Source organism: Cannabis sativa, chromosome 2 (assembly GCF_029168945.1).
Source record: "Cannabis sativa cultivar Pink pepper isolate KNU-18-1 chromosome 2, ASM2916894v1, whole genome shotgun sequence".
Classification (NCBI taxonomy): Eukaryota; Viridiplantae; Streptophyta; class Magnoliopsida; order Rosales; family Cannabaceae; genus Cannabis; species Cannabis sativa.
Genome location: NC_083602.1, coordinates 16,214,469 through 16,229,900, shown reverse-complemented (window position 1 = coordinate 16,229,900; position 15,432 = coordinate 16,214,469). Strand labels below are relative to the sequence as shown.

The 15,432-nt window shown below is 33.0% G+C and overlaps 2 protein-coding genes across 5 annotated transcripts; both read left to right on the top strand.

Annotated features, from left to right (window-relative positions):
- Positions 1–1,744: 1,744 nt before the first annotated feature.
- LOC133029067 (uncharacterized) lies at positions 1,745–9,204 on the top strand. The gene is made up of 3 exons (XM_061110192.1): positions 1,745–2,139; positions 3,230–3,267; positions 8,915–9,204. The coding sequence occupies exons 1-3, from the start codon at positions 2,067–2,069 to the stop codon at positions 9,026–9,028; spliced, it is 225 nt and encodes a 74-aa protein (XP_060966175.1). The 5' UTR covers positions 1,745–2,066; the 3' UTR covers positions 9,029–9,204.
- A 1,534-nt stretch (positions 9,205–10,738) lies between these two features.
- On the top strand, positions 10,739–14,220 carry LOC115714836 (uncharacterized). Of its 4 annotated transcripts, XR_009686137.1 has the most exons (8): positions 10,739–11,068; positions 11,204–11,323; positions 11,895–12,077; positions 12,409–12,567; positions 12,962–13,114; positions 13,340–13,390; positions 13,473–13,639; positions 13,725–14,218. XR_009686137.1 is itself a non-coding variant. In XM_061110189.1 (5 exons), the coding sequence occupies exons 2-5, from the start codon at positions 11,273–11,275 to the stop codon at positions 12,738–12,740; spliced, it is 444 nt and encodes a 147-aa protein (XP_060966172.1). In that variant the 5' UTR covers positions 10,739–11,068; positions 11,204–11,272; the 3' UTR covers positions 12,741–12,909. The 4 variants fall into 4 exon arrangements, 2 of the variants coding, with proteins under 2 accessions (XP_060966172.1, XP_060966173.1); XR_009686136.1 differs by having other exon boundaries at positions 10,741–11,068; positions 13,340–13,639; positions 13,725–14,220; XM_061110189.1 differs by lacking the exons at positions 12,962–13,114; positions 13,340–13,390; positions 13,473–13,639; positions 13,725–14,218 and adding an exon at positions 12,690–12,909.
- Positions 14,221–15,432: the final 1,212 nt, after the last annotated feature.

Sequence of the window (15,432 nt, the reverse complement as noted above, 5' to 3'; positions counted from 1 at the left end):
GACCTAAAAGTAGGCTTAACTAACAAATCAAAGAACATGAATAGCCTTTCAAGATTGAGCCTAATCATAACAGGATTAAGAACATTTGATCTAGGATCAACTTGGTGATATTGACTTGAATAGATTTTACGGTAAGTTTAATTAAATCTAAGTCAAAGTTCAATATCGGTCCCTTCCGATGCATACTCCATGCATCCAACCTGAGCTTTACTTTAACCAATGTTCTGGAAAGAACATAGCATTTCTCCAAATGCAAGTAAACTCTTGTTGTAGATTATCATATCAGTAAAACCCTGTGTCTGATAAATCTAGGAAACTTTATTCACATAGTCATGTTTACTTTCCAATGTGATGACAACACAATAAACAGGATCAAGTATGTGAAAAGGGTTTAAGATGAATTTATAAATCAAATAGACAAGCAATTGATAAGGTGAACCAAAACATACACAAATGAATGAAAAATACTTCTGTTTCTTTATTGATGTTGAATAAAATAGATTACATTGAAATTGAGTTTTATTTAGGGCATAAAACCTAACACGCTCATCTTCAGGCCAGTGATCAATCCAAACTCAGACCTTCCAAATCTGGCCTCGGTTTTACCCACGTAAAACCACACTTCATCATTCTTTACCTCAGTCACTTTCATTTTCCTCAACAGTAGTTGATGCACAATCACCCCAGAGAATTTCAGATCATTCGCATTCCAAAAAACTCCAAAAGGAGTTTCCTTCACCCTCTCAGTCAGGTTAAAGGCTTCACACTTTGCTTTAATTGAAGCAAAGTGCCCATTTCCTCGGTAAGTGATACGCCCAGGAAAATGCTCAGCCAAGGGGAGAATGAGTTCTGGAGCCATCTGCAAATACAAACAGAAAGATTATAAATCGCATATACGTCGCATGAAAATCGCACAGAAATCGCATAACAACCACTTAATAACATACTATATCGCACAAGCTCGCACATAAATCGCACTACCAGAAATAATTTAATTATGTTTGCTGGCTGGCAACATATTTGAATATAAATCGCACAAAATCGCACAAATTTAACAATTGCAGACACAGTAGTCATAAATCGCACAAACTCGCACAAGACATCGAGCAAAATCGCACAAATTCAACAATTGCAGATACAGTAGTCATTTATCGCAAATAATCGCACATAATCGCACAGAAATCGCACACACAATCCCACAACGAAACAGACCTTAAATTGTATCACTAATTGCATACATATCGCATACACATCGCACAATGTCGCACAAAATCAAAAAACCCCCCAAAATCTATCTCCCTAAACTCAGTTTCTTCCCCAAACTCTAAAATTCATAAATCCAAACAAATACATTTTAGGTTTTTCGCAGATTGTGAATTTAAAGTTAAAAAAAAATAAAGAACAAACCTGGGTATTGGGTTCGACGTCTGTGTAGGTTTTTCAAGTCGTGGGTGGGTTCGCGGGTCTCCTTGGTCGCCGTGGGTTCGACTGGTCGTCTGGGTCGTGCGGGTGGCTGTGGGTTCGAGGGGTCGTCTAGGTTAGACTGCGTATGGCCGTGGGTTCAACGTCTGGGTTCGTGGGTGGCGCCGATTGGTTGGGGCGTTCATTTGGGTGGTCGTGGGTTCGAACGGTGGTTTGGGTTCGTGGGTTTTGGTGGAGCTTTGGTGGTCTGCGTCCGTCCGTTCGTGGGTTCGTGAGTTTGGGAGAGGGAAAGAAGAGAGAGAATGTAGTTAGAGGGAATGTGGGAAGTTTGAAATAAGAAGGGTATTTTTGGAAGAATAGAGAAAGATTGGTATATTTTTCCTATGTGTTATAATTAAGTATAATTAAATACCATGTTCCCTTTTTTTAGCATGAAATGTCAAATTTTCCAATAAAAATACTAATATTGGTAATATTTGTTAGGGATATACACATATAATTATAAAGTGTAAACAGTGGAAATAATTTGCGGCCGTGTTCGGTGTATTCGATAATAACTCTTCTCTTCGCCATACCCAAACACTTGTTCCCAGGGATCTCCCTAAACTCACTCTCAAACCCATTAACCGCTTTTCTTGTCTACAATGGCCAGGGACAGTTGTATGACTCGTGTGGCCGCCGGAGTCGCAGTCGGTGGTGCTGTTGGCGGCGCTGTTGGTAATTATCCCTATACTTCTCTCTCTCTCTCTCTCTCATATATGTATACGGAGTTATATACATTTCTCTCAATACCTCTATCATATAATCATCTAGTTTTGTGTTTCGTCGTTCTGGGTTTAGGTTTTCTGCGCTAATTTCTGCTTATTATGGGACTCGTGCACTTTTTATTTTTAAATTTTTTCATATGTGTATCTGAATTCGTGGTCTGCGTTGGAAGTTAGCAATTTGAGTTTCTAGTTTCATGATGTATTATACATTTGTTTCTTGATTTTTAAGCATCGCGCTGTGCTGTGCTGTCCTGTACTTTTATTTATTTTTTTATAACAGTTCATTGTTGCATTTATGGTTTTATGTATAAAGCTTGGTCACACTCACAAGTTATATATATCATTTGGCTTTGGTTTGCATTTGGGGGAAACTTTTATTCGAACAGAGCAGAACATGTAAGCTAATTTTAGGTTTCTAGGCCATGCCATCTCCTACACATAGAATTTCCTTTAATCTAGACGAAAACTAAATATTTCATGTTTTCATGACATTTATTGGATATGCAATATCATCATATGTTGCAAGTTGGAACACCCCCGATGATATAAGCTAATTAATATCAAACCATTATTCCTTCATACAGTTTTAATACAATTCCTTTGATGTTTACATGTTTTATTTTATGTAATGCAAGTCCCTAGTCTTATTTCTTTTAGGAATTATTCTTATTGTATTAATCTTTTGTTAGCACAGTTTTCCTTCATGCACCTCTGTCTCTTTTTAAAAAATGGGGCAAAAAATAAGTAACAGTTTCTACCAATAAAGTGCATTTCAGTCCAACCCTATCCCAGAATTTTCCGGAACTTTAGGAATTCCGACATCAGTTGTGTACTTTCCAATGTAGCTTTTGTCTAAGATGGTAAAGATTACCTTGGATGGATGTTTGATTAGTCTAAGAATTCTGAAGAATCTCGGTACTTTTAATGACTGTTCTAGCGTCCTGCCTAAGTTTCTTATTCCCTTACAATTGCTTGAATTTAACTTTGTTGAATAGTCAAGTCTTTTATGATTTTGTTTCTAATACTAACTTTACATCCAGGCGCTGTATATGGAACATACGAGGCTATTAGGTATAAGGTACATAATCTGATCCTGTCTTAGACTTCAACATATGATATTGTAGTGACTTCAAAGTTGGCTCTTTTTTTTATATATTATTTTGCATTGTCTATTGCTACATATACTTCCATATTTGATGTTCCGTTACTTCTATGTTCATTGTTCTGAATTATCCAGTCTTTCAGTGAAGATTCTTACGTTATATTCTTTTCAGTGTAAAGCCTTTTTATTAGAGAAGTAAGAGGAATGGAATGTAACCTTAAATATTCAGTCTCATTAGTCTTCAAAAGATTACAAGGCCGAATTTACATACAAAGGGTAAAGAAAGATAATATACAATATAACTCAAACCCTATGACATTGACAGCTCATAATACTCTAACTAATTCTGGAAACTACAAACATGGTTAGATAGAAAAATGATAAAGTATCATGTAATACTTCCCCCCAAGATGGAGAATAAATGTTGTCAACCAATTGATGTTGGTTTGAAACTTGCAATGTCATCAATGTTCTTGCTTGCAACTTTTCTCGAACCATGTGGGTTTCTATCTCTTTACGTTTGGTGCGCTCAGAATGAATAGGAGTAATGTTGTGAAAATTATATTGCTTTATAATTGCGCAAGTGTACACAATCACAAACAAGTAATACAATGATAAGTAAATCAAAGTTCGTCTCCACAGGGACTTTTTACTAAATAATGCTAAATCAACTAAGAGCAATTCCAAGAATTTCAAATAAAAATAAAATAAAATCACACATCAATTCATAAGAAAAATTTATAGCCTTGAGTCTAAACTTGAGAACTAATTTTTTAAACTAAATAAACTAAGAATAAGAAACTAAAAGTGATTAAAATGGTGGTAATTTCAGATTAGGAAAGTAGACTTGGGTGATTAATTTCCACTTGTATGTCCCAGTTGATACAGCAATGACCCAGCAATGACTCAGCAATCCTGGTAAAGTTAACAGATTTCAAAAAAACCAGCAAGCTTTTTCCAAAACTTGCAATAAACCATTCACAATCTCACAATGCATTCCTACATCAGTTTAGATCACAAATAGCCTAATAAAGCATCAAATCCTTAGTTATACATGGTAGCAAAATATTCCTATTTCACTACTAATTAATACTTAAAAGGAAAGGTAAAAACCATGCATCAATTAGAGGAGTTCAACTAGGTCTTGCTTTTCCAAGTAAGATCTAGCTTGGTAAATGTTAAAAATGGCCAAAAATTAACATTCAATCAATATTCCATCACATCTAATTGAACTAAGACAAGATTACTTCATCATTGCAAAATCAAAACACTAGTCCATACAAGGGTTTATAACCACCCAAATCTCAAAGATTTTAGTTCATAGCTGAAATTAAAAACTCAAAACCAGAAAATATATTGTTCATGAAGTTAAAGAGAAACTTAAAGAGAAGAAAATGATACAAAACGAAGTGGAGAGCAAGAGAGATGAGTGGTGAGCTCAAATCCTTTCTTTGGTAGTTGCCTTCTTCTCCTTCTTCTCAATCTTCTTCTTCTTTCTTTGTACTCTCTTCTTTCTCTGTACTTAGAAACTTTTTCCTGTGATTTTTCGTACTACTTTTCAAAGTGCAGCCAGTCACCTCATCATGTCCTCTTCTTTTTCTTTTTGCACCCCAATTAGGGTACCAAAGTTTACCCTAATTGGAAATCCCAATCATCACCCACTTGTCCTTCATTTTCCACATGTTTGTTGAGTCAATAGCCAAATTCTGCCACCTCAGCTCGTTTTTCTTTTCATTAAAGCCAGTTGGACTATCTGCCAAAATAAACTTACTGGGCTGACAAATTGCTACGCGATGATTGCTATAGCAATGCCAGTCAGCAATAATCATTTTTCTGCTCATTTTTCTCCTTGTACCAAACATTTCCAAATACCTATTCTTGTATTTTTTTTCTGCTTAAAACACATAAAAACAACAACATAAGTCCATCTAACACTTACTAACACACACACTTCCATTTATTACAAAGACACAACAAACTAAACACAATTACACAATATAGACATTAATTGCTCCACAATTCACATTAAATTCAAGCTTAAAGATATAAAAATAACTCTAAATCTTAGAGTTATCAAGTAACATCAATGTGGAGAGTAGCTTGAATGCTGGAAAAGGAAAGAGTTGGTCAAGGATTAGGGACACAATGATTTTTCATCAAGGAAAAAAGCCAAGTAATCTCAGAAGTGGTATTTGTTATAGCATGATTTCTTCTTTTGCTGAAGAATGTGACACAATATGTCCTTTCTTGGGCCTCCATGGTGTTGGAGATGATCTAAGAAAAAGACAAAATCGGTGATGGGCCTTTGAGTGTTGAGCGTGTTTCCAATTTGAATTTGGAAAACCTTCACATGTATTTGAAAGAATGAAAAAGATACCTTCACCATGAACTTTTTTTATGTATTAAAATACTATGATTAGCTGCCTTGAGATGGGGTTCTTCCCAATCGCCTATCATTAAATAGCTAATGACAAGTCGAGTGATGGTTAGATATATAAGTTTTCCGGTTAGTTGTCTATACCTTGTAGGATCAACAAGGAGCTCACCTTCATCTTGTGAAAGTTTTGAGACAAGAGACCATTTTACAGCTCAAATATCAGTATACGAAAATGACTCAAAAACATATTTCGTAAAACTCCACAAGGAGATGATACCTATCGTGTATCCCTTCCTAGTAGGCATATTTAAAATGATAGAAGAGATGAATGCTTTGGGTGACATGGTACTCGGGACTTGGTCGATTTACTTTTGGGGAAATGGGCTATAGGATGCAAATGTGTGTTTGCAATTATTATCAATCTAGATGGCTCAGTTACTCGATTGAAAAGATGTCTTGTTGCTAAGGGCTATGCTCAAATTTATGGCGTGGACTATTTTGACACAGTGTCTCTTGTTGCTAAATTGACCTCTATTTGGTTTATTTTAATGTCAACTATTCATCATCCTTTGCATCAACTTGATATGAAGAACACTTTTCTTCATGGTAATCTTCAGGTTGAGGTGTATATAGAGCAATCTTTTGGGTTTGTTGCTCAAGAGGAGATTGTCGTCTTCAAAAATTTGTATGTACTGAAAAATTTTGGTATGATAGAAAGTATGTTTGATCATTTTGTGTTGCACAAGCAAACAAAAGCTTTATTTTTGTTTTAATTGTCAAAAGGGTTGGAGGGGGCTACCATGCGTGGCTTCTCTCTCTGGGCGCAACCATGAGATCTCCAACCCATCCACGAATGTTGGCCAAGACCCTTTGAGGTAGATCACCCCTACCTACTATGGGGTGCGTCACCTGAGCCCCAGCCGAGAGTGTAATTTTCTATTAGTTGTGTATGTGGATGGTATTGTTATTACTAGAAGTGATCCTACAAGAACTCCATCTCTCAAGTCTTTCCTTCTCACTGAATTTCACATGAAAGACTTAGGCATGCTTAAGTATTTATTTGGTGTTGAAGTCACAAGGAGCAAAATAGGTATCTTTCTGTTTTAGTGAAAATATGTCATTGACTTATTAATTGAGAAATTGGGAGCAAAGTCTTTTAGTGCTCCAATGAATTCAAACATGTACATTACCGAAGGTGGGGAACTATTTGAACCTTCTAAGAAGTATCGATGGATGGTTAAAAAGTAAAATTATTTTAGTGTGACTCATCCAAATTTTGCATATTTAGTCAATATAGTCACCCAGTTAATGTCATCTCTAACAATTCATTATTGGGAAGCATTAGAGCATTAGAAGATAATGTGAATATATCAACTCTTGACTGATGTAGGACTTGAAATTTTTATACAAACAAAATTGCGGTGTGATAATCAAGGTGATTTTCAAATTGCATTGAATTTTGTGTTTCTTGAGCTAACTAAGCACATTGATTATAGACGGGTTTACAATATTACATTAAATGGGTTGATTACAATTCTCATATTATTACATTTAAGAAAAAAATGGAATTCTTATATTGTAGTTGAGATTTACTTGTATCTCTTAAAGTACAAATAAACGGGTTTGGGTGACATTTCTGGAAAAAGGGAGAGGTGGTTGGTCATGAGAGTCACAAATGGGTTGCTGCCATGGTTGGGTTGTGAGTTGGATAGTTTGCCAGGTAGGAGTTACCAGTGTTTGCCTTCAAAAGGTGACCAATTTTTCGTACTAGGTACATTATGCTTCCATAATTCCAATGTAGTAGGTACATTACGCGTCCATAATTCCAATATCATTTAATAGCATGGCCTGGTAAGGATATGGTGGCAACATGAAATGTGGCATCAACAATGACAACATAGATAGAGCAGAGACGGCGACAATGCAAAGGGCAACATCAATGACAATGGTCCAGGTAGAGCTCCAGGAAATGGCGAAATGGATTGAAAGGGAGGTCATTGCATTAGCCCTAGGATCTCCCATTCAAATGGGGCTAATGGATATTCATTTGAGCCTTGTTTTTGAGATAAAATACCTAGGTGGGTAATTTATAACAGCTATCCATATTGTGACCCAAAAAACAACAACGAGAGTGAAGAGGCTGGTCACATCTTTGTTTGGGGACTGAAGCTGAAGCAAAAGCCATGGATTTTGACAACAGAGAAGAGCAAACATTGATGGAGCATTGACACTATTCTTTTTCTAGTTGAAAAAACGTGAGCCACTTGTATCAAGATCTGACCTCGAATATTACTACAGGCACCATTTGAAATCATTGAGCTCATCTTATAAGATATTGAGGCGAGTATAATAGGTGTTTAATATCAAGAGAGCCAGGCAAGTTCCACAACATTTAAATGTTGCCAAAAAGTATTTTTCTCCATGCACTGCGTGATTTGCCTTTGCCTAAAATTAAAGCGACTTGTGTTTTCTTGCATTTTTTTCCATAATATTACACCCAATTAAGTAATCTTATTTCTAAACTAAACCTATGCATTAAACCAACAAAACTCAAAGAATATTTGTTTAAAACACACTAAATTGGTGCAAATTTTAGAAAAGAGATGACAAATATCTTTATTTCTTAAGAATTAACAAGACAATTGGTTGTGGTCGCCCATGATGTAAGCCCCAGATTTTTTGGTTTTGGTTTGGCTTTGTTTCTTGTGCTAAAAGATGGAAAAAGGAGATGACTCTAGACTAATAGCATGCCCTATTGGATCTCTTTCCTTCTGTATATTCCTAATAGTTTTTGTTCCTTTTCTTTTTATTATTATTATTAACATTTAAAAAAGGGCCACAGAATTGCTTGAAAAACCAAGTAGTGGCCTCTTATAGAGCGCTGATCATTTTTTTACTTGTTTGACTTCCCATTTAAAAGAAAGTGAATCATAGCGTTAGGCTAAACGGAATGGTGAAAGATTAAACTGATATCCTTACTTGAGAGGATTTCTAACTAAAATGTGAAACGATACTCTAATGGAGCATTCAGCCATAACTTTTGGCTTTGTAATCTTGGACTTCTTTTTTCTTCTGCATTTATATTGCTTGTTGTAATATTGTTAGGTTAAGGTTGTTAAATTTAGTATATGACAGTCTCTTTACTATAGCTATCAATGTTATGCATTTACGGTTTCATATTTACTTTGCTTTTTTTCCTAAAGGGGAAAGCTTTTTACTCATTCATATATTTCTTGAGGAATACAGGTCCCGGGACTACTGAAGATTAGGTATATTGGACAAACAACACTTGGTAGTGCAGCTATTTTTGGTCTGTTTTTGGGTGCTGGGAGCTTAATACACTGTGGGAAGTCCTATTAAGCTATTCGTTTTCCTTTCATTTTGGTATACCAAAAATATATCAATGTTCTGTTAAAAAATTTCTGGTTTCTACTTTCAATATCACATCTCAAATACACAGATGTTGAATCAGGGTGAATTATCAGTTCTATGTAATCTGTTGTTTTTTTATGGGTGCTTGCGTAATTTGGTAGCCATTTCTGCTGTTTATATTTTATTTCCTTGTTGCTGAGATATATTGCTTTGCATTGTGAAATTTTGTTTGCATTCTCTTCAAATTCTTGGGGTTATGAGCCGCTGAGCTGGCTGGGTGATATTTTATTCCCCCTGTTCCTGAGATATATTCCTTTCAAACTTGCATTGTGAAATTTTGGCTGCATTTTCTCTTCAAATTCTTGGGGCTATGAGTAGGGGTTCGGCTGGTGCATAGGCTTTGTTTACACCAGTATGTGATGGTAAGAGCTTGTTTGGCATCCTAACTTGTTTTCTGTTTTAAGTTTTTAAAAATTAATAAGGGACGTTTGACAAAAATTTTTAAAAATTGAGTTTTAAAAAATTTGAAAACAGAAAACATTAAAATGTTGTTTTCAATTTTTAAAAATAATTTTTTGTCTAACATATATATACATATATTATATTTTTGTTCACATACTCGGATCTTAGACTCGAAACTAAATCTGAACCCGAATTCAGAAGAGTTCATGTTATGGTATGGTGTTATAATATTGATTTTTTTTAATAAGAAAAAAATTTTAAAATAATTTTAAAAAATTTATCTCAAACATTATTAAATTTTTAAAATGATAAAAAAAATTATTTTCTATTCTTATTTTTAAAAACACAATTTTTAAAATTGAAAACTGAAACTGAGTCTCTAAAAGCTTGTTTGGCTATATTTTTAGTTTTTAGTTTATAAAATTGTGTTTTTAAAAGTGAGAATAAAAACAGTTTTTTGCCATTTTAAACATTTAATGGTGTTTGACACAAATTTTTAAAAATTATTTTTAGATTTTTTTTAGGAAATAAAATCAATATTTTAACACCATACCATGACATTAACCCATCTGGGTTCAAGTTCGAGTATAGTTTCGGGTCTAAGATCTGAGTGTGTGAGCAAAATATAATATGTTAGATAAAAAAAAAATATTTTTGAAAATTGAAAACAATATTTTAATTTTTTCTGTTTTCTAGTTTTTTAAAATTCAATTATTAAAAAAACTGTTTTTAAAAATTTTTACCAAACCACTCCCAGTTTTAAAACTTTAAAGCCAAACCATGATTGATATGCGTTTGCTCATTTTGAGAATAATACACTTTCTATATGCAGCATGCATAAAATTAACTTTAATTTCAAGTAGATTGACACATTAGCAAAACACATGGAGATATCATTATTTCTTGAACTAGTTGAAGCCTCTTTTATCCTATTATACTTGGTGTTAAAGTAAAAGTAAAAATTTTACATTTAAAAATTAAAAATAAATGTAAAACACAATTTTATTTATGTCAAATTAATAGTACAAGAGTTTATTAGTTTTAAGTTTGATCAACTCAAGATTATAAAAATAATCTCTTAATTATATTTTTTTTGTTTAAAGAAAATACTATTTGATTTCAATCATGATAATAATAAATAATTAGGGTAATTTTTAAGAAAATGAAAATTGGTATGAATTTAAAATTGCAGTTGAACTCAATAATTTTGCTTAATCAAACTGTTTACATATATCTATTCTATATAAAGTGTGCCTATATAACTGAAATTCTTGGTTTATGAGAAATTTATGGGTGATTTTTTATTTTTATTTAATAAAATAATAAAATATTATTTATATATAATAAAATAATAATAAAACAAATCATATTAATATTTGAACTGATATTAAATATTCTTTTATACCATCAAAATTTGCACTGTCGACTTCGCCTTCTCTGCCTTTTAATCGATATCAAACCTCAAATCGACGTTTGATGGTGGAGTGACATTGATGAGAGCAGGCCCAACTAGAAGAATAATCCATCTGAATTAATTCGAAATCGGAATGAGTGGCGGTGGAGAAGGTGAGTCCTTGGAGTATACTCCCACATGGATCGTCGCCATCTCTCTGGATATTGGACTAGATAGTTTGGAGGTTTGTGGGTTTGCTTTACCTTTTGGAATTGACCCATCTGTATTCTGTGGATATTGGTTTTCAGGACGGAACAGAGGTCCAAATCAAGTCATTAACCCGACAGAAGTACGTGTCTGCTGAGAATGGTGGAGGCATGAATGTAACCGTGGATAGAGATTCACCTTCTTCCTGGGAAATCTTTAAGGTTAGATTCTCACCACATTGTTATGCTTTTTATTTTATGTTTCGCTTTTTTTCGTGAATGGAATTATCTTGCAAATTACCTAACTTCAGAATGTTAAAAATAGATAAAAAAAAAAATCTAATTGTTTAAGCATGGAGCACCATAAAATTTATTGTTTATTTGGAACTTTTCTTGAATTCAGCGCAATGATAAATATATCAGTTAAACATGATAGTTTTGGTTAGTGCTTTTTGATATGTAAAGGAAAGCAAGAGATTGGTTGATGATGAAGAAAGCTATGTATTAGTGGATATGAAAGGTCAAATTTTCTTAGATTGCTTTTGATTTGTGTAGTTTTGAAGGTTCCAGGCAAGGGTGAGAGGTCTGTTATGATGACTCATTCATTTGTCTGCAGCATGCTAATTGAAACTCACTTCCTAAGTATTTAGTTAGATAGTCTTGCTTAATACATCTTGAGATTTGAAGTCTTTAACAAAATACTAATCTTGCCCATGTTAGCTAATTTCCCATTTGGCCTCAATCTTTCATAGTAGAACCATCAAAAAATGTTTTGCTTCTGTCATTTGTGTAGCTATGGAGAGTTTTCTATACACAATTTCAGTTCAGAACATCTCAAGGACAATTTTTGACGTGTACTGGTCTAGGATGCTCTGTTTCTGCAACTGCTGGATCTCCTTCAACTACAGAAACATTTGATGTTGAAAGGAACAATGATAGGGTTCACATAAAAACGACTACTGGAGACTATTTGCAGGTTAGCTTTTCAATATTTTTGTTGTTATCTAGACAATTGGAAGCAATGTTTTACCATATTGACATCCTGAAGAAGCAGCATGAGATCATGTTTCATTAATTTGGCCATGGGGCTTTCATCATAATTGTTAGACTAATTAAAGTTTTGTGGGAAACTTCTTATTAAAATGGATTTGTAAAGATCTTTGTTGGCAATATTGTTTTAAGATTTTTCTAACATGACTATCTAGACCCAAAAGGCTATTTAGATTGTCTTATCAATTTAATTATCTATCCAAAATATCCAATTAGAGTTTAATAATTAAAATGATATTGTGCACTTTACTTGATAGGCTACATTAGGAGGTCAGCTTACAACAGACTTTTCAGGGAAGCCGGGATGGGACAGTAATGCAGCCACATTTCAAATGATAATCGTTTCAAATAACTTGCACGGAGATTATCAGCTGGCTAATGGCTATGGACATAATGAGGCTAAACGGGTTCTTAAGGTAACTCCATGTCTTCATGCTCCTAAACTTCTCTTTCTCCTTTTCATTAATTATCACTAAGTATTCTTTTATTTTGCACACTTTTATTTTTGTCAATAGTTTGGACATCTTTGAATCTGCAGAAACATAGAAACAGTTTTATCACTATAGAAGACTTCAATTTTTTTAAATAAACATGGAATTAATACTGTGAGAATACCAGTCGGATGGTGGATTGCTTATGATCCTGATCCTCCTGCTCCATACATTGGTGGAACTTTGGAAGCTCTTGATAATGCATTTTCATGGGCACCCTAGGATTGATTTACACCTTATTTTAGACAACTACTTCTTTAAATATACATAAAAGTATTTAGACAATAATTTTCTTATATAACTAAAAACTTTGGTACAGATCATACGATATAAGATGCATTATTGATCTTCATGCTGCGCCTGGCTCTCAAAATGGCATGGAGCATAGTTCAAGTAGAGATGGTTCAACAAACTGGCCGACTCCAGATTACATCTCACAAACAATGCATGTTATAGATTTTCTAGCCTCCAGGTATTTTTGCACATTATTCGGAATTTGAAAATTGTGTTGTAATAAGTGAAATTTGTGTGTTATAAGTTCTGTAAACTTTAATTGCAACTTTAATTGCTGAGTCTCTTACGCTCCTGAGGTAATTGAAATTTTGGGATCTTTTTTTATGTTTGGGCTGAAAATTTTGGATGAATCACTGATTGAATGAATCTTCTCCAAAATATTTTGTTTGATTACATGAAATAGTGACTAACATCCAAATTTCAAAGTTGACGAAAAACTCTGCAACTGAATGAGGTAAAAACTACTATAATATTTACTTTATAAAACTTTCGTTTCGATATCTTATTATTATTAACACCATTTGATTTTGATGTAGAAAAAATATTTTTAGATTGAGGTGGCAATAAAAATAACTGATACTCTCCAGAATTTTTATTACATGTCATGTGACGCATGTCATAAAAAAATAGATTTATACAATCGAGATGAAAAAATCATATGTGACAAGCCAACATGTGGCCAAGAAGGATTTCCTACACCACGGTATATTACAAAAAACATATGATGTTATTGAAATTAAGTTAAAATAAAAAAAAATATACTAACAATCTTATTATGCATTTTACAGTGCTATAGCATATGTTGAACTTGATGACAATACAAAGAGCCTATCTGCTGTCATGTTCGCAGATATTGTGGAAAATATATTTTCGTGTAATGCTGCCCAACTAATGAAATATACTGGTGTAGTTTTTAAAAAATTAAATAGTTTTACATGCCTTTCATATAGTTAATTTTTTAATTAAATAAATTATGCACACCATGTATAATCATCTTAAATGAAAATACACCACTGTTTGTAGGAATACCGCCGCTTTATCGACACTACCATATTCAATTTATCAAAGAAAAAATGGATAATCCAGATATATGCGGACCCGACTAGAATGAAAAGTGCAATATACAAAAATTACACTACTGTCTCTATCAAAGAAAATGAAGATTGAAATCCACCAATGACTATCATTAGTTTTCTTATCTACAATTTTTAGACTAATGCTATCTTCAATTATCAACAATTTAGAGATTGATTTTTAATTTTCTTTTTATCTTACCCCTATTTAAGTAATGTTTCTTTAAGTATTGGAACATTAATTTTTAGTTTATTTTTGGATTAACTTAAGAACATATTTAAATTTTTTTAAACACTAATATATTGCATTCAGTATTCAATAATAATCTAACTTTCAAATAACATAGAAAAAAACCTAGCATAAAATTTAGTATACGTGCCTCGCACGTAGTTTTTTGCTAGTATATATATATATATATTGCTATTTGAAAACTTAGGAAAATTCTTAGGTGGATGATTTTTTTATAGAATTTTGAGATTTGTGTTTTATGTCTTCTTGCGGTGTTGGTAACTGCACTTAGTCTTAGCAACTAAGCTGTTTACGTATCATTTTTTAGAAATCAAGTCAAATGTAGTTCAAAGTAATCTTTGTGATGCTTTATTAATTAAGAGGTGAATGACCTCTTTTGGAATGCCATTTATTATGAATTTGAATTTTAGTGCACTTTTGAATTTTTAGGTAAAATTACTATTTTTTGAGATTTTTGTAAGGTAAATGACCTCTTTAAAATTTTGGAATGATATTACATCATTTAGATGGACTTTGGTGAGACAAAATTTGTCAAGACAATATTTGTTGAGACAAAAATTGTCAGGACAAAAGATCTCAACCTTGTCCTAAAGAACAAGGGTAGGCACCTAGCATACATCCTGTCCCTATGGAGTTACTCTTTTTCGGTTAATTAATTATTTAATTAATTTAATTAGGTGAATATTTAATTTGGAAAGTAGTTATAGATATTTCAAAGTTGTTGAGATATTCTTTCAAGTGGTTGAGAGATTCTCTCATAAATATCAGTAACCGAATTCAGTTATAGATTTTTATTTATTTAAACAATTAAATATGATTTAATGAAAGGGATTTAACTACTATAAATAGAAGCCTGATTTGAGAAATCATAACACACTTAATCTAAACCATAATTTTCGAAATTAAAGGGAGAAAAAGAAAACAGTTTTCTCTCTCAATTGCTCTTACTCATGTGTTGAGAACTCAACAAGAACAAACTTATACACTTTATCCTAATAGCCCACACTATTCCTTGTGTTGGTGGAACAATTCGGAAGACACTGGTGTGATTCCAATTGCAACATCCTCTTCAACTAGATTCAGGGATACAACATACGAGAAAGTTTGAAGATACCTTGATAGTCATCAAGATGTATTTGTTCTAAATTTACTATTCTTATGTTTTGATTTAAC

What these genes read in the sequence shown, in the direction of transcription:
- LOC133029067 (XM_061110192.1), top strand. Translation starts at nt 2,067, where the DNA reads ATGGCCAGGGACAGTTGTATGACTCGTGTGGCCGCCGGAGTCGCAGTC. An exon ending in TGCTGTTGGCGGCGCTGTTG is followed by an intron (nt 2,140 to 3,229) that starts GTAATTATCCCT and finishes CTTTACATCCAG; the next exon opens with GCGCTGTATATGGAACATAC. An exon ending in ACGAGGCTATTAGGTATAAG is followed by an intron (nt 3,268 to 8,914) that starts GTACATAATCTG and finishes TGAGGAATACAG; the next exon opens with GTCCCGGGACTACTGAAGAT.
- LOC115714836 (XM_061110189.1), top strand. Translation starts at nt 11,273, where the DNA reads ATGAATGTAACCGTGGATAGAGATTCACCTTCTTCCTGGGAAATCTTT. An exon ending in CTTCCTGGGAAATCTTTAAG is followed by an intron (nt 11,324 to 11,894) that starts GTTAGATTCTCA and finishes TCATTTGTGTAG; the next exon opens with CTATGGAGAGTTTTCTATAC. An exon ending in AGGCTAAACGGGTTCTTAAG is followed by an intron (nt 12,568 to 12,689) that starts GTAACTCCATGT and finishes TTGAATCTGCAG; the next exon opens with AAACATAGAAACAGTTTTAT.